The sequence below is a fragment of the Lynx canadensis genome, chromosome F1 (genome assembly GCF_007474595.2).
Source record: "Lynx canadensis isolate LIC74 chromosome F1, mLynCan4.pri.v2, whole genome shotgun sequence".
NCBI lineage: Eukaryota > Metazoa > Chordata > Mammalia > Carnivora > Felidae > Lynx > Lynx canadensis.
In genome coordinates this window covers 11778125-11797552 of record NC_044319.2, presented here as the reverse complement: position 1 = coordinate 11797552, position 19428 = coordinate 11778125, and the positions used below count along the sequence as shown (strand labels likewise).

At 40.3% G+C, this 19428-nt stretch overlaps 1 protein-coding gene across 2 annotated transcripts in view; it reads left to right on the top strand.

Moving 5' to 3' along the window:
* NME7 (NME/NM23 family member 7) overlaps positions 1 to 19428 on the top strand; it is a 264656-nt gene that overhangs the window by 52228 nt on the left and 193000 nt on the right. For both annotated transcript variants that reach the window (XM_030302771.1, XM_030302772.1), the window contains exons 4-5: positions 13719 to 13829; positions 17847 to 17897. In XM_030302771.1, coding sequence (XP_030158631.1) covers positions 13719 to 13829; positions 17847 to 17897 — 162 coding nt within the window. The remainder of the gene's footprint in view (positions 1 to 13718; positions 13830 to 17846; positions 17898 to 19428) is intronic.

Below are 19428 nucleotides of genomic sequence, written 5' to 3'. Positions count from 1 at the left end.
TCTTCTTTTTTGATTCTTTCTTAACTGTGTGTGGGCTAGTAAATCTAGCAACCATTTGGCTGATTTAAATAAGCTTCTTCAGAATTTAAGAGTTAAAAAAAATGTATTCTTTCACTTAAATGACAAAAAAAAAAAAAAAGGGGCATTGGAGAAATAAGTACGCGTACCGTCTATCGTGATCCCGTAGAAGCAACCTGTATGTAATAACTGTAACTCAGCCTCATTCTCAGTGTGGATGGGGACAAGGATAATTTATGAACTCAGTACCTCCCGGTTGTATTTCTCATACTCAACTCCCTTCTTTACACCAGAAAGAAATGATAGGAGCGCCAAGGAAAATTGATCTCTGTGCTGCCCATCAGCTAATTTTTTTTTTTTTTTAATTTTTTTTTTTTTTCAACGTTTATTTATTTTTGGGACAGAGAGAGACAGAGCATGAATGGGGGAGGGGGCAGAGAGAGAGGGAGACACAGAATCGGAAACAGGCTCCAGGCTCTGAGCCATCAGCCCAGAGCCTGACGCGGGGCTCGAACTCACGGACCGCGAGATCGTGACCTGGCTGAAGTCGGACGCTTAACCGGCTGCGCCACCCAGGCGCCCCCCCATCAGCTAATTTTGAGGCAGTTATCCAGATGATTCAGTATAGTTCACTTTAGCTCTCAAACTGGCCTCGGCCTTCCAGTTCTCTTAGACTACAGAAATCCGACATTTGATTCACGTTTCTGCCTGCTTGCTTTCTTTAAATCTCCTTTCTGAGTTATAATAGACATAAAAAAGCTGTAGCTAATTGAATGCATACCACTTGAGGACTTTGGAGATAAGTGCACACCCATAAGCCATCGCCACAGTGAACGATACAGGCTTCTTTGTCACCTCCAAAACTTTTCTCCTGCTCCTTTTATTATTTTTTTTATATTGATTTTTTTGTGTGTGGTCAGAGCACTTAACGTACGATTTACTCTTTAGCTAATTTTAATTTTTTTTTCAACGTTTTTTATTTATTTTTGGGACAGAGAGAGACAGAGCATGAACGGGGGAGGGGCAGAGAGAGAGGGAGACACAGAATCGGAAACAGGCTCCTGGCTCCGAGCCATCAGCCCAGAGCCTGATGCGGGGCTCGAACTCACAGACCGCGAGATCGTGACCTGGCCGATGTCGGACGCTTAACCGACTGCGCCACCCAGGCGCCCCTTTAGCTAATTTTAAATCTATTCTCTATAGAGGTCCTCAGGCCAAGTTGACAAAGGCTATTTGTTGGCAAAGTATCAGAGTAATTGGTTTTAATTAATTCTAATTGAAGTATAGCTGATAGGGTTTCAATTGTAAATGGCAATGAATCGACATCCCTGGTTCTGTTGTTTAGATGCGAGTCCACCTAGTGCAAACTTCTTGTGATCTCTGGGGTGGGTTAGTCTCCAGATTAGTAACTGATGGGAGCACCGACACAGGAGCCAGGCGAAGACCAACACGAAGATGGGCGCTTATCCGGGCCGTCCGGGATCGGGGACGCTTGAGAGTGGCCGAGGCTCTCCTCATCTTCCTACTTCTGCCGCCCCCCTCCCATCTCACTCCTCCTCCAGTCCTGACCTCGGGGCCTGCCCGAGGGGGAGAGGGGTCTGCGTGGCAAACCCCTCCGCCCGCACACTTGGCCCCGGGGTCTGTGCCGCCTCACAGCCCACCCAGCACAAGAGACAGAGCACCGGAGACAGGCTTCCACACAGGTCATTGTGCTAAACGTGGGGACGCGGGAGGACGATGGCCTGAGGGCCTGCAGGTCTGAGACAAAAGGGGCGGGGCCACATGTGACCGGAAACCTACAGCATATAGTGAAGAAAGACGTGGTAGAGCAGATAGAGGGAGTGGAGGGAGGGAGCACCGTCCTGGGGGTGGAGTCGAAGTCACTCACGTGCACTCAAGAGTGCACATATTCCTGTTCTTGGAGTTTTCTTTCTTTCTTCTTTTCTTTTAAAGTTTATTTATTTTGAGAGAGACAGCAAGCGAGCGTGAGCAGGGGGAGGGGCAGAGAGAGAGGGAGAGAATCCCAAGCAGGCTCCGCACTGTCAGCGCAGAGCCCATGTGGGGCTCGAACTCATGAACCGTGAGATCATGACCTGAGCCGTAATCAGGAATCAGATGCCCAACTGACTGAGCCACCCAGGCACCCCTTGGGGTTTTATGTCTTAAAGCCAGTTGGCCTAACAGTTTTGAGTAGGTTACTTCTCAGAGGAGGGGAGCAGCAGAATATTCGTTTAGGTCTGCTCTCACCTGAAAAGTACTCTCGCAGTACTAACCACTGTTATTTTACAGAACGTCCTAGGACCATAGTGAGCAGTTGAGTTTTGGCTGCTAAAAGGCGCTGAATTGCATTAAAGTCATGTAGTTCAATTACCAAGGCCTTCCTAAAAATTCACCCCCTAACCTTTTTTCTCTTTACTTATCTATGGTCTCATTGTCCAAGATGACTTACTACTGATTACATGATGGCCCCAACAACAGCATAACTGTACCCCAAATAATGCCATGAAAAAATGCCCTCTTATTCTTAAATTCCCAGAGAGAAATTGAGATTTCTTCCTCTGTAAAAATCAAGTCAAATTCTGCCTTCTCCTTTATAATTCTTAGTCAGAGGGCTCCTAGTTAACAGATTAGAACTGAATTTTCTTTTCAGCTCCAGCCGTGGCCATCTTCCCCTAGAATGATTGATAATATATTTGGATTAATTAATGTCTTTTTTTGCCACCTCTTTTCTTGCAGTCATACTATGTTATGCTGTAGGTATGTCTCTTATAAATAGCACATAGCATTTTTTTAAAAGCAAAATTCTGTCTGAAAATGCCCTCATTTTCCTTGGTAAGATTAGTACATGTACAGTTTACGTATGTTGTATTTTTGGCATTTTTGTACAATTTCCACTCTTTGGCCAATTTGGTGCTTTTGTACTTTTTCTTTATCCTTGCTTTTTTTTTTTTTTTTTAATTAATTGAGGTGTTTTTCCTCTGTTCAGTTTCTTTTTCCTCTATAGTTTTCTGTTGAAGCCATAACAAATGATCACAAATTCAGTTGCTTCAAGAATACAAATGTATTGCCTTACAGTTCTGTAGATCAGAAGTTTAACACACGTCTCATCGGGCTGAGATCAAGGTGTTGGTAAGGTTGCATTCCCTTGCGGAGGCTCTCGAGGAGATTCTTGAGGCCACCCACATTTCCCTGGCTGTGAGGCTGAGACCTCACACTGACATCTCTCTGGTTCTCCGCAACCAGAAAGATTCTCTGATTTTAAGGACAAATGTGATGACACTGAGTCTATGAGAATGATCCAGAATAATTTCCCTATTTCAAGGCCTGCAGTCGTAATCAAGTCTGCAAAGTCTTTTTACCATGTGAAGTAATGTATTCACAGGTTCCAGGGATTAGGTCATGGACATTTTTGGGTGGCCATTGTTCTACCTACTGTATTCTCTATTGGTTTGGGGTTTACATAATTCTATGCTATTTCTCTCGTGGTTAGCTGTGAAACTTTGTCATACATATTTAATTTAAATTGCTTAGGGTTGTATAATATCTTCACCCTTCTGTAGTCTTAAAAGAGTTTAGAACACCTTAGTGTCAATCTTCTTTCTTGAATTACATGGTTTCATTGTTGTTTTGGGCATTTGGTTTTTGTCTGCATGTTACCCTTTTTTTTTCTTTCATACCAGCGATGTTTGCTTGGATTTACCTATGCATTTGTCACCAATTCTTGCGTATCAGACTGTCCTTTTGGAATCATTTTTCTCTTTGGAATTTATCCTCTATTTCTTGGTAGTCAATTATCTTTTTTAAAAATGTTTTTTATTTCACCTTCTTTTTAAAAATTTTTTTTTAACGTTTACTTATTTTTGAGACAGAGAGAGACAGAGCATGAAAGGGGGAGGGTCAGAGAGAGAGGGAGACACAGAATCTGAAACAGGCTACAGGCTCCAAGCTGTCAGCACAGAGCCCGATGCAGGGCTCGAACTCACGGACTGTGAGATCATGACCTGAGCCGAAGTCGGACGCTTAACCGACCGAGCCACCCAGGCGCCCCTCACCTTCTTTTTTTAATGGTGCCTTTGCTTTGTACGCAATTTGAAGTTGGTAGTTGCTTTCAAGTTTTCTTTATTCCTCTTTTCTGCTGTTACTGGTTTGAAAACTATATATTCTATTAATTTTCAGTATTTTTAATATATGCAATTAAGGATATAAACTTCCTTCTAAATACTGCTTAGAACCACATTCTACTTTTTTTTTTTTTTTTTTAAATTTTTTTTTTTCAACGTTTATTTTTGGGACAGAGAGAGACAGAGCACGAACGGGCGAGGGGCAGAGAGAGAGGGAGACACAGAATCGGAAACAGGCTCCAGGCTCTGAGCCATCAGCCCAGAGCCCGACGCGGGGCTCGAACTCACGGACCGCGAGATCGTGACCTGGCTGAAGTCGGACGCTTAACCGACTGCGCCACCCAGGCGCCCCACACATTCTACTTTTTTTATGTGAAATTTGAAAAATTTGATTTGAAATATTTTCTAATTTTTATAAGTTGTCATTGATCCAGTAGTTATTTAGAAGTATGTTCATTTATGTCTAAGCATATCAGGTTTTTTTATTCTCTTTTTGTATTGGATCCTAGCTGAATTGTGTGGTGTCTAAAAAATATACTCTGCATGATTTCTGTGTCTTTCAAGTTGGTTGAGGCTTGCTTTTGTCTTACCATAATCAATTATTTTAGTGTGCTTGAAAAGAATGTTTAATCCACTGTTGTTTTGTGTCATTAGGTCAAGGTTGTGAATTATGTGTTCAAATCTTTCATGTATTTACTAATATTTTTGTCAGCTTATTCTATCAATTACCAAGGCTTGATTAAAATTTCCTTCTATACTTGTCATTTGTCTCTTTTTCCTTGTCATTATGTTAATTTTTACATTATAATTTTGAGGGTATGTTACTAGGAGATTTAACATTGTTATATTTTCTTGGTAAATTGAACCTTTTAGTATTATAAAAAGATCATTTTTATCTCTAGCACTGAATTTTACCTTAAACTCTACTTTGTTTGATAGCAATAGAGCTGCACTGGCTTATTTTTTTTTTTTTAACTTTTTGTTTAAATTCCAGTTAGTTAACACACAGTGCAATATTAGTTTCAGGGGTACAATATAGAGTTTCAGCACTTCCAAACAACATCCAGTGCTCATCACAACAAGTGCACTTTTTTTTTTAATTTTTATTTTATTTTTTTCAATATATGAAATTTATTGTCAAATTGGTTTCCATACAACACCCAGTGCTCATCCCAAAATGAGCAATACCCATCACCCACCCATCCCCTCAATACCCATCACCCACCCTCCCCTCCCTCCCACCCCCCATCAACCCTCAGTTTGTTCTCAGTTTTTAAGAGTCTCTTATGCTTTGGCTCTCTCCCATTCTAACCTCTTTTTTTTTTTTTTCCTTCCCCTCCCCCATGGGTTTCTGTTAAGTTTCTCAGGATCCACATAAGAGTGAAACCATATGGTATCTGTCTTTCTCTGTATGGCTTATTTCACTTAGCATCACACTCTCCACTTCCATCCACGTTGCTACAAAGGGCCATATTTTGTTCTTTCTCATTGCCCTGTAGTACTCCATTGTGTATATAAACCACAATTTCTTTATCCATTCTTCAGTTGATGGACATTTAGGCTCTTTCCATAATTTGGCTATTGTTGAGAGTGCTGCTATAAACATTGGGGTACAAGTGCCCCTATGCATCAGCACTCCTGTATCCCTTGGGTAAATTCCTAGCAGTGCTATTGCTGGGTCATAGGGTAGGTCTATTTTTCAGTTTCTGAGGAACCTCCACACTGTTTTCCAGAGTGGCTGCACCAATTTGCATTCCCACCAACAGTGCAAGAGGCTTCCCGTTTCTCCACATCCTCTCCAGCATCTATAGTCTCCTGATTTGTTCATTTTGGCCACTCTGACTGGCGTGAGGTGATATCTGAGTGTGGTTTTGATTTGTATTTCCCTGATAAGGAGCGACGTTGAACATCTTTTCATGTGCCTGTTGGCCATCCGGATGTCTTCTTTAGAGAAGTGTCTATTCATGTTTTCTGTGCACTGGCTTATTTTTATTTTACTTTATTTTATTTTATTTTATTTTATTTTATTTTATTTTATTTTTCTTTTCTTTTCTCTTCTTTTCTTTTCTTTTCTTTTTTTTATTTTATTTCATTTCACTTTATTTCATTTTATTTTTTGTTTCAGAGAGAGAGTGAGCAAGTGAGTGGGGGAGAGGGGCAGTGGGCGGGGGGAGAGCCTCAAGCAGGCTCCATACTCAGTGTGGAGCCAGACATGGGACTCCATCCCATGACCATGAGATCATGATGGTGTGAGCCGAAATCAAGAGTCAGATGCTCAACTGAGCCACCCAGGCACCCCTGCACTGGCTTTACTTTAGTTAATGTTCACACAGTGTGTCTTTTTTCATCCTTTTTAAACTTTAAAACTTTCAGTATGCTATTCTAAATGTGCCTTTTCTAAATAACATAGTTACTTTTTAAATCTAATCTGATGTAATTTGTCTTTGAATGATTTTTTTTTTTTTAAAGAAAGTCAGTGTTTTTTTTTTTTTTTAACATTTATTTATTTTTGAGAGACAGAGCGTGAGCAGGGGAGGGGCAGAGAGAGAGGGAGACACAGAATCCAAAGCGGACTCCAGGCTCTGAGCTGTCAGCACAGAGCTTGATGCGGGGCTGGAACGCATGAACTGTGAGATCGTGACCTGAGCCGAAGTTGGATGCTTAACCGACTGAGCCACCCAGGTTCCCTAAAGAAATTCAGTTTTATAGTCTTTGTCTTTTACTCTAAAGCACTTACTTTTATTTATTTATTTTTATTTATTTATTTTTTCAATATATGAAATTTATTGTCAAATTGGTTTCCATACAACACCCAGTGCTCATCCCAAAAGGTGCCCTCCTCAATACCCATCACCCACCCTCCCCTCCCTCCCACCCCCCATCAACCCTCAGTTTGTTCTCAGTTTTTAAGAGTCTCTTATGTAAAGCACTTACTTTTAATGCACGTACTATAATATATTTGGGGTTAACCCTGCCATCTGCTTTTGTGCTTTTTCTCATTTGATTTATTATTATTATTTTTGGTCGTTTCCTGACTTATTGAGGATTTTTCAATCCATTTAAATATATATATGTATATAATTTTTTTTTTTACCGTATATTTATTTTGAGAGAGATAGGCAGACAGAGCACAAACAGGGGAGGGGCAGAGAGAGAGGGAGGCACAGAATCCGAAGCAGGCTCCAGGCTCTGAGCTGTCAGCACAGAGCCCGACACGGGGCTCGAACTCACAGACTGTGAGATCATGACCTGAGCTGAAGTCAGATGCGCACCCCACTGAGCCACCCAGGCACTCCTCAGTCCATTTTTTGTCTATTTGTTTGAATGGTGTACATTCTTTTCTATACTTTTAGTTCTTATCCTAGAAACTACAGCATGCATATTTAATATCAATGCCTAAAGTTTACCAATATCTGTATCTTCTCTTTTTTTTAAATCTAAGTTAGTTAACATATAGTGTAATAATGACTTAAGGAATATAATTTAGTGTTTCATCACTTATGTATAACACCCAGTGCGCATCCCAACAAGTGCCCTCCTTAATGCTCATCACTCAGCCCATCACCCCTCCGGCAACCCACAGTTTGCTCTCTGTATTTGAGTCTCTTATAGTTTGTCTCCCTCTCTGTTTTTATCTGATTTTTGTTTCCCTTCCCCTATGTTCATCTGTTTTGTTTCTTAAATTCCACATATGAGTGATATCATATGGTATTTGTCTTTCCCTGACAGACTTATTTCACTTAGCATAATACCTTCTAGTTCCATCCATGTTGTTGCAAATGACAATATTTTCATTTTTTTTTGATTGCTGAGTAATGTTCCATTTTATATATTCCACATCTTTGTCCATTCATCTGTCAATGGACATTTGGGCTCTTTCCATACTTTGGCTATTGTTGATGGTGCTGATATAAACACTGGGGTGCATGTGCCCCTTTGGGCGTTTTTGTATCCTTTGGATAAATACCTCATAGTGCGATTGTTGGCTTGTAGGGTAGTTCTGTTTTTAATTTTTTGAGGAATCTCCACACTGTTTTCCAGAGTGGCTGCACCAGTTTGCATTCCCACTAGCAGTGCAAAAGGATTCCTCTTTCTCCTCATCTTCACAACATCTGTTGTTTCCTGAGTTGTTGATTTTGGTCATTCTGACAGATATGAGATAGTATCTCATTGTGGTTTTGACTTGTATTTCCCTGATGATGAGTGATGTTGAGCATCTTTTCACATGTGTGTTAGCCATGTGGATGTCTTCTTTGGAAAAGTGTCTGTTCACGTCTTTTGCCCCTTTCTTGGCTGGATTATTTTTTTTTGGCGGGTGTTGAATTTGAGAAGTTCTTTACAGATTTTGGATTCTAACCCTTTATCTGATAAGTCATTTGCAAATGTCTTCTCCCATTCTGTCAGTTGACTTTTAGTTTTGCTGATTGTTTCCTTCCCTGTGCAGAAGCTTTTTATCTTGATGAAGTCCTGGTAGTTCATGTTTGCTTTTGTAGTATCTTCCTTCTTGAAAGTATAAGAACCTCGGAACAGTTGAGCTAAATTTCGTACCTTGCTGAATTACATGCCACTTCTGTTGTATTTTCTGTAGTTTTTGTGAACCTAATGACTCATTATTATTATTCTATATAACCAGTTGACAATTAGCTGTCACTACTTTTGGCCTTTTAGTATTATTATTTTGTCTATCTCAGATATTCTGTTTGGGATTGTTTTGCTTATTTTAGAATTTCCCTTAGAGTGTTCACTGATAAGGAACTCTTTTGGCTGAAAATGTCTTTACTCACATTCTTGAAACTATCCTCTTAGCTATGTCCTATCTTTCTGTTCCTCTGTGCTTCATTCTGAATTTGTTCAGAATTCTTCCATCAGGTACATCTAGTCTTCTGTCAGCCCGTTTGGTGCTTATTTTCATTTTTGTATTTTTTTATCACTTGGTCCTCTCATAGATTCTTTTTCAAACCTAAGTATCCATTGTTCATAGCTTGGACTTCTCTTGCCTTATGATGCTTGCACCTTGTCTTTCAGTCCTTCCTTTTGTCTGGTCCTTTCCCGGTCTGCATCTGACAGTTCCAGTAGCTGAACTATCTGTGGCTGTCTCTGTTCTGTGCTGTTTCTTCTGGTTCTTCCTCAGGTTGGTCTTTTTTCACTTTTTTGTGTGCACACACGCGTGCGTGTGTGTGTGTGTGTGGTATTGCTTGTCATATGTCTGGATGTGTGTGGATGTGAACGTGCTTGTGATATACATGTGTGTTGGGCATTTATAGATGAATTATTTGAGGTACAGGATGAAGTTACCTGACATCTAGGGTGGAATTGTGTTTGCTTCTGAGTTTTGGCCGGAGGGATTAGCAGTCTGGATGACCGTTACCAGAATTGTGCAGAATTGGATGCTCCCAGGCTCCCTAAGTGATGTGAATTTGTGCTGCCGGGCCACGCAAGGCCTGGTTCTATCTGACTCACCCTTAGGGCGTAGCTTTTGGTCCCAGAGTATTACAGGGAGAATACTCTGTTGGGTTCTGTTGCCCTCTCCCAGTGATGGGGTACAGATTAAAGTTTGGATTTGCCAGAGGCAATGCCGGCAAGGGAGACATGACTTTTGTTCTTATTCCCCTGGATCTCCGTTTTTCTTTTACGTTTGTGCTAATAATTGTTTAGCATCCAGCCCATTTCTTTTTGCTTGAAAACTCTTTAAAAACTATCGTACCCACTGTTTTTAGTTTTCCGTGGAAGGGCTGCCCTGAATGACTTTGCCGTTGTTGCCAGTCAAAAGCTCTGACTCACTGCCATTGCCTCCAAGCCACAGGGGCCTCATCTGAGACTATTCTCCTTTATCCATGGGCCAAACACATGCTGTACGCTTGCAAAGGAAGCGTGAAAGAGACCCCAAATCTGGCTTTGGGTTGATATTTTAGAACAGGTTTTTACATGCTTTCGGCCAATATGCATAACTTTTGAAGTATTTAGATAAATTAATACAGATTAAAGTTTACAAATGTATCCCTTTAGGTGGACAGCGTTCAAAGAGTCTACTGCCCTGTACTGTGGAGGATGTTTATTCCGCAGCGGTTGACTGGTCATCTTTATCCCATACATGTTCGCTGCGATTTTTGCCCCGAGCCTGACTGGCAGATGGAGAACATATCTTGTGCATGGCTCCGTGAATGCTGTTAGTTTGCAGAATTCTGTGTCCTATCTGAGTTCTGTGAAGGCTGGCCCAACTGTTTTTTCACTCTCCATTGCTAAGAAGTTTTTAGTGTAAAAGAACGGTTTATAGTTTTTCTTTTGTTTCGAGAGCATCTCCTGCCACATCCCGCTCAGTGCCAGGTGAGAGGATTACCACGCGGTGGGTTGTTACAGCGGTGGTCCCCAGTGAATCGCACCTCTTGGTATCGTGCCCTTGTCCAGTCTCCCCTCACATTGACTCTGGACTTGACCATGTGACTTGCATTGGCCAAAGGGACGTCAGTAGACATGTCTCAAGGGGATGCGTGATAAGTGTTTGCACGCTGGACTCTATGTGGCCGCATATGAAGAAGCCTGGTGTGGCCTCCAAAGGATGAAAGCCCACAAGGAAAAAGAAGCCTTGGGAGCCCTCCCAGCTGACCCTCCAGCCGCACACGGCTGTGTGAATGATCCCCGTTGAAACCACTGCAGCTGACCTACAGAATCTTGAGCAATTGTTGTTTTGAGCCCCCACATTTTGGGATGGTTCTGTTCCTGGACAGAGAATGGATTCTCAAGTCAAGTTTGGTTGCTCGCCAGTCAAAAAAAAAAACCAATGCTGGAGAGACAAGCGATGGTGGGAAAGAGAAGTTTGCTTTATTCAGGAAGATGGCATCCTGGGAAGATGGTGGACTGATGTCTCAAAGGCCATCTTCCCTGTCCAGACAAAGCCACAGGGTTCTAACAGGGGGGAAGGTGCGGGAAATGGCGGGGGCTCCGTGCAGGAGAAGCAGGTGCCCAGGCAGTTAGTCGTACGTCGACCTGGCCCTGAACAGACTTGTTGGCATCAGTGGCAGCTGTTTTCAAATGCGGTCAGGTCTTATCTTCTGGGAAAGTCTGGTCCTTCATTCCTCAAGGCCAGCCTGCAGGCCTCTGGGAAAGTAGGTCAGTCCTGCACCAGCCCGGGGGACTTCAGCCAGCAAGCGAGGAGCGCAGCAGTTTGAAACACGTTCACCTTTGGGACGGCTTGGAGTGTTGTTATGGTGCGTTACACGGCGACAGAGAACAGCAGCACTATTAATAATATTTTTGTGGTCCTATTGTTTATGTGCTGTCCTCACTTAAATAGCATGTGTGACTTCTCGTGCCCGTCGAATTTTCTGTTCAGGATAGATTTTAACTATTATGTACTGAAGAGTTAAGCAACGAGGACACGATAGGCGAATCTATTTACAGTGGTTACTCCTAGTAGTCAGCCTTTAATGTAGGCATTTAAAGAGAAAATGAAATTGCATTTTAAATTCAGTTCTGTCCGTTTTGCATTTTCCACCCTGGTGCTTGTTCCTCGAAGTCGATGGCTGCTGATGTGTTTATATTTTCTTTAAAAGCTATAGTTCCAGAAAGTTCGCCCACAGTTCAGCATAAACAATTCAGGGGTTAGTGTGGCTTATGATACTTAAATAACATGAGCTAAAAAGCGACGAGTTTTAATTGCATCGTCAGTGAAGCCATATAATATAAAATACTATCAGCGACTTATTTGCTTCAAAATAAAGGAAAGGATTGTCCGGTATGGCTTGTCATAAGCACACTGAGATGAACAATCTTTGTTATTTATAAGTTTTAAAAGGCAGCCATGGGTGACATCCCACTGAAAGTAAGGATGTTTGAATTATTATATCTTTGTCAGAGCCTCAGCCAAGCTTGTCTCATTGGGGAAGAAAGCTCCGAAAAGGCCATTCTTCTCGTGTGCATTCCTTGAAATATTGCCGGCGTGTCAGAACACCCAGAAATGATGAAGGGCAAGCGGTAGCAGTTCATTATCATAATTCTGCACGTCCCGCAAACTGAATTACTCCGACTAGTTCGATTTTCTTCTTGTATTTGCAAGTATTACCCTCGAGGGTTTTGTGGTTGTGCTCCCTTCTGATGATACTGAGAGTGACCTTGCTTGTGGTGTGGAAGGAGCGCAGACCCGCAAGTCTTGTGAGCTGGATGTTTCTGTCCTGAAGGTGCCACTGACCGGCTGTGCAGCCTTGCACGTGACCGCTCTCCGGGCTTAGTTACCGCATCAGCGAAGCGAGGGCATTCGGGCGGTCGCCATCGCCAAAAATCGATTAATTCTGTGGCTTCAGAGTAGAGAGGGTGCTTTGCTCCTATGTGTCCTCTTGGAGGAGACTGTGATTGTAAAAATTAGCATGGTGTTTGCCATCTGTCTACATTGCCAGACAAGAAGACATTTGGTTCTTTGCGCATCCCTCATGCTATGCTTGAGTGTTAAAAGAAGAATTTATAATTATTTCCAAATCAATGCTGAACTGACTGCATAGCATACATTTGTTAAGGTCCAAGAGACCAAAAACCAAGCTCATAATATATTAAATGCAATATTTTAAAGATTTGTCCTCTTTTATAAAATGTGTTCTAAGAAACAGATATTTTAAAGACCAGTGTTTTCTAATGTGGGGGCCAAGGACAGGCTGCCTCAAAATGTGCCACTTTGGCATATTATTTTAAATAAAAGTTACTTAAGCAGCTGGTGCAAGGACGCTCGGATCCCCTTCTGTCCCCCTGAATAGAGGAAGTAAATCTCCCGTATAAAAGGTGCGCTCCCTGTACTAAGAAGTAAAGAGATCCCTTATTACCACCAGAGATAGGAACTTTAAAGCCAACAAAGCTGTAGAAACAAACATTGTTACTTTCTTTCTAATCTACCATGGAAGTCCAAATTCTGCTTTGAATTCCTTACTAATTAAAGCTCCTAAACATCTGTTTTCTTTCTTTCTTTTTTTTTTTTTTTAAAGGTTTTATTTTTAAGTAATCTCTACACCCAATGTGGGGGCTAGAACTCACAACCCGGAGATCAAGAGTCCCGTGCTCGACTGCCTGAGGCAGCCAGGCGCCCCACATCTGTTTTCTTTATCCTGTCAATCCCTCACAAATTTACTGTCTCTTTGTTTAAGAAGTATAAAAACTGCCTGTTTTCGTCATTTCTTTGGGTCTCAACTTCATTATTGGGCCTCCATGCACACATGACGAAACTTCAGCTTTTTCTCCTGTTACTCTGCCTCGTGTAAATTTAATTCTCAGTCCAGTCGGAAGACCTTGGAGGGTAGAGGAAGAATTTTCCCTTCCCTGCATTAATTTGGGCATATTAAACATGACAATGTGAACTTTTTTCCCCTGTAAGCTTTTATTATTTTTTTTAGATTGGGTACCTAAGTTTATATTTTCTTGGGAAAAATAGTAAGCTTACCTTGTATAAGTTTTAAAGAGACCTTTAATACACTTCTCTTTGGAATTGATTTCAATGTTTTATGATGTAGGATGATTGTTAAGGAAACTACCACTGCTTAGGAATTGTAAGTAAAAACTGAACTATTTTTATTTTCAAACTTATCCTTTATATCCTTACAGAACGTTGGCTCTGATTAAACCAGATGCAATATCAAAAGCTGGAGAAATAATTGAAATGATAAACAAAGCCGGATTTACTATAACCAAACTCAAAATGATGACGCTTTCAAGGTAACTTGTTGGCCATTTTCAGTCACGTAAAGTCTGATTCCGTATTGTCTTCTTTTTTAAATCATCTGTTATTTTTCATGTCATTGTTTAAAATAAAAGCCTCTCACTGAGTGGCAAAGGATAGAACACTAATCTTATTAAAATGAGAAAATAATAAGACCACAGGTAATTATATTCACCAATAATAATTGAACTCCAAGTAAGTAGGAATTGTCAGATTGTACCTGCCTCACTTTTATCATGTTCCCTAACTCCATTGGCTTTTATAACACCGACGCTGGATAATCGTCATCTATCTCTTCTCCTTAATGTAGAAGTATAACACACTGTGTGAAAATGATAGAAGAGAAAATGAGTATTGAGTATTTCTACTTGATGAGGGAGTATTACTGTTGGGATTTCCCAAAGGGAGGCCTTTGGAAATGTTTACATTTTGCTCTGCCCAATGGGTATCATTGGCACATATGCTGATTTACTACCCTGAAAAGCAGTCCATTCTGTCTGACCTGATAGTTTCTAAGTTATTTAGTGAAAACAGGACTTACCCCTCGGTAGGGACATTAATGTGGCAGTTAGGCAGAACTGGCTCCAGTGGCCTTCTTATGTTACTCCACTGGGTGTTTTTGTTTCTGTTTTTTGTTTTCTTGTGTGTTTTTGTGTTTGGTTGTTTGGTTGGTTTTTTTGGTCAGGTGTCTTACTGCTATTCCCGGATATATATTGTATGGGACAGTTGCTGTTTTGGCTCCGTGAGGACAGGGACAATGAGTAGCCGTAGGTATTCAATGCAGCTTTGCTAAGTCTGATCCCCGGATACCTTAATGAAACACCTTCAAGTTTATCCCAACAATGACATGCATTTAATTTGAACTCTTCCCGTGTGTAAGGTCTTGCAGTTTGCATATCTTCTAGAAAGGCAGGAGGCTTAAGTTTCAGAGCACAGAATTTAGAGCCAGATTGCATGTAATTGCACCTCTTAGTAGGTGTGTGACTCTGGACAGTTTATTCTGTGCTTCGTTTTCTTCATCTGCAAAATGGAGGTTATATCGTATCGTAAAGTTGTTATAAGGATTATGGGAGTTTAATATACGTAAAGTGCTTTGAAAGACCCCTACACATAGTCAGTGTATATGAAGTTAGGTATTGTTATTAGTAGTGGTAATCTGGTGATATTATTATCTAGTGGAACTGAGGTCATGCCCGTTTATAAGTAGTTAAATTTGTCCTATGTCTGTATGTGTCATGAATGCTTGCCCTCACAGCAGGTGATGGGACTGAATTCTGGAGAAATGCCTTTGAATAGTTTCAGTGAGATTAAATTTTTTTTTGTCTTTACATCACTAGTGCTTAATAAATTAGGCATCAAACTTCCCAAGATAAAGATGCCCAGGGACACTTCACCGCTTCCTTATTTTTTTATAGCACCTCGTACATCTCTATTAATCCTAATGTCAAGTCTTGGATTTTGTCCAACTGGAAAGCTCACGAGCTAGTCTGTTACTCTTTCATGGATGCTAGCGAAGACGTGAGACACCTGGGTCGGTGACAAAGAACTTTATGATGGTACAGCAAAGCCGCAGGAGCATCGTGCTTATGTTGGTTCTCCTTGTCCCGTGGGAATAAGATGATACGGATCCAGGTGGATCTTGTATACGCAGTTGATTGCATCAGAGCTGAGGCGCTTTGAACTTGGGTTACCCACTGTTTCGGTAGGCAAGCAGTACACAGGCTGCTCTCTGTACTGAAGAGAGACATGACCTCATCCCTCTGAGTGGCTCACTGCAACTGTGACTCGGAGAAAAGGCTAGGAGGGAGGGCAGTGGGGCCTTGCATTCTTGGCCCAGCCAGTAAGTCACGATACGAGCACCAGAGACCCATGGAGGAGTATCTTCCAGCGCTTACATCTTTGCTAAACTTGTCTGTTCAAATGCCAGTTCCCCAGTCACGACAGTACCTGAAAGGCAGCAGCTGAGTTGCATCTGACTTTGAACTTCTAGTTCTTGGATCAGTGCCTGATTCAAGCTAGGCACTAAGTAAGTATTTCATGAAAGAATTAATGGACAAATCTTTGTGGGAGAACGGTTTCCTTATAAAAACACAGCAAGACATAACAAAACAACAACAAAACTCCTTTCTGTGGTGATGCCCTTGATGGGAAGAATTCATGAACTCTCATCTTGGTTCCAATTTTGGATGTTGAATGGAGATAACTATGGGGTCGGTGACATGTTAGAAGAAAATAGCAAAGCACTTTTCGTAATTAATGTTTGTCTTTTCATCAGTGTTAAAGATTATGATTGATTTTGTTTTCTTTTTTAGTAGCTTAGTTTTGTTGAAAAGTTTACAATTGGTTGGTTGAGTCATCTTGCTGCTAATTCTGTTTTTTAATTTTAAGTTTATTTATTTTGAGAGAGAGCAAGAGAGCAAGGGAGGGACAGAGAGAGAGGGAGAGGAAGAAAATCCAAAGCAGGTGCCACATTGTCAGCATGGAGCCTGATGTGGGGCTCGAACCCACTAACCGTGAGATCGTGACCTGAGCCAAAATCAGGAGTCAGTTTAACCATCTGAGCCACCCAGGTGCCCCTTGCTGCGAATTCTCTTAAAATGCTCTCACATGAGTTTTTCAGACAGTTTTACCTCATTTTAGGCTACGGCACAATATATCCATTTCATTTTTGTGAATTCTTCTGACCCTCTGTAGTTGGTAACAGAAAGGGTGTAAATAGAGATTTGCAGCAAGAGATTTGGGTTCAACTCCCCCACCCTCCTTCTCTTACTAGCACTTTACCTGGACAAGTTATGGAATCATGTTGAACTTCATTATTTTCATAAGCAAAATGCAGGTAATCATACCAATTTCAATGTATTGGGAGAAATAAAATGATTTAATGTTGGCATAATAGGTTCTAGAAAGATGAGTTTTCTTCCCCTCTCATTTCTTGGGATGAATTTTTTATTTATTAATTATTTTTTATACTCGCATAGTATACTTTTCATAATCTGTTCCTAGTTGAAGAAAATATTTCAGTATATTTGGTTTGAAAAAGAGTGTGCCTGCTATAGTTTACTGTGTGAATTCATTTGGTAGTAGGTTCGTAAAATCTTAAAACACTGCAGACTAAGTTAATTATCATGCCTGAAAGGATAATCCTATGCTGGAGGACACTTAAAAACTTCTTTGATATTTTAAAAAGTAGTTAATGTTGACATATTCGTTATATACTGTGTACTCAGTTCAAAGCCTTTAAAACTGTCTGAGTTTGAGAGACACCTGGTTTGATTAAGATAAAAAGTTGTTTAGACTTTTTAGCCAATCGATTTAATCTGTTACTCTTTCAGTGTCTCTATAGATATTCTTTTGTGGGAATATAGATTTAAAAAGTAAATTCCTATTGCCCTTAGTAAACTCTGAGTATCTCCATATTGACCTTCCTTTTCTGATGATGTTAATTAAAGCATTAGTTTTTAATATATTAACAACCAATAAGAATACATTGATATGCTGAATTTGTCAAACAGATTTTAAAAACACAAGTATATAGCCTTTCCTTGGCAGAGATCTCAGAGAGAAAACTGTAACTGTTAAGTTAAAATTCTAGCCTGACCTTTCAAGTTTAAAGCTTGGAGAAGAAAGTGACAGATTTTGAATCTGAAGATCAATTTGCATTTTTAAGTGTAATTTATTTGACTTCTAAAGAACAAATAATTCTTATTGGTCAAACGTTACACTTTGTTTCAAGAATATTAAAGATGCTGATGAAAGGGAAGATAATAGATAACAGGAGAAACGTAAATATTGCCTCTCATATTCATTGTAATTTTACATCTTAATAGATATTCAGCTAGCAAAAACTTTGAAAGGTGGGACAATTTAAACAGAATATTTAGTGAAAAGTCATTAGTCAGTTTCCATACCGATCAAATAAGTAGAGAACTTCATCTTTATTTTATTTTATTGATGTAAGCTACAATAATGTTTTTATGTAATTCTTAACTGTTGTCATTTTGATTATTTTACAGGAAAGAAGCAACAGATTTTCATATAGACCATCAGTCAAGGCCCTTTTTAAAGTAGGTGCTGAATTTGGGGCAAGTGGTTTACAGTAGAGGATATTCTGGGAAACTAAAGAATTACAGTTTTATAATTCAAAAATTTGTGACATGAAAATAATCTGTCAAAAGGACCATAGCAACATTTTGTAATTGTAGAGAAGTGTTTTCTAAGAATTGTTTTTTTGTCCTTTTATTAAATTAGAATCCTTATTTCACCCTTAAATATCTTAAACTTTAATCAGCAGCAATTAGGATGATTTGTTTACATTATAAGAGGCATAGCTTTCTTTTTAGATTTCAGTAAAATAGTGATAATTATATTTTATGTTGAGTATTTTTTAATGTTTTTATTTATTACTATTATTTGTAAGTTTATTTTGAGAGAGAAAGAGCACACGTGTGCATGAGTGGGGTGGGCAGCGAGAGATGGGGAGAGAGAGAATCCTAAGCAGGCTTCACGCTGTCAGCATGGAGCCGGATGCAGGGCTCAAACTCACGAACCGTGAAACCATGACCTGAGCCAAAATCAAGAATCAGATGCTTACCCGACTGAGCCACCCAGGTGCCCCACATTTTCTTAAGGGTTTTAAAACTTTTATTTAAGTAACCTCTACACTCAACATGGGGCTCGAACTGACAACCCCAAAATCAAGAGTTGCACGCTCTAACGACCGAGCCAGCCAGGAACCCCTGTGTTGAGTATTTTTGTTGTTTTTTTTAAACTCTCTTATTTTGGCATTCTTGTGTGCATGAAACAATGTTCACGGAGCCCTTATTTTTTGTTCCTTGAAATATAGCAACTACTATATGTTAGAAACCGAATTTATGTTCTAAACACTTGAATATTGTGAGGTGCATATTACTATTGTCAAAAAAGTGCTTCCATTTCTTTTTTTTTTTTAATTTTTTAAAGAATTATTTATTTATTTATTTTAAATATGAAATTTATTGTCAAATTGGTTTCCATACAACACCCAGTGCTCATCCCAACAGGTGCCCTCCTCCATACCCATCACCCACCCTCCCCTCCCTCCCATCAACCCTCAGTTTGTTCTCAGTTTTTGTTTTTTTTTGTTTTGTTTTTAAATTTTTTTTTAACATTTATTTATTTTTGAGACAGAGAGAGACAGAGGATGAACAGGGGAGGGTCAGAGAGAGGGAGACACAGAATCTGAAACAGGCTCCAGGCTCTGAACTGTCAGTACAGAGCCCGACTCGGGGCTCGAACTCACAGACCGCGAGATCGTGACCTGAGCCAAAGTCGGCCGCTTAACCGACTGAGCCACCCAGGCGCCCCTGTTCTCAGTTTTTAAGAGTCTCTTACGCTAAGTGAAATAAGTCATACAGAGAAAGACAGATACCATATGTTTTCACTCTTATGTGGATCTTGAGAAACTTAACAGAAGACCATGGGGGAGGGGAAGAAAAAAAAAGAGATTTTTAATTTTTTTTAATGTTTATTTATTTTTGAGAGAGAGAGCATGAGCAGGTGAAGGGCAGAGAGAGAGGGAGACACAGAGTCCAAAGCAGGCTCCAGGCTCCATGCTAG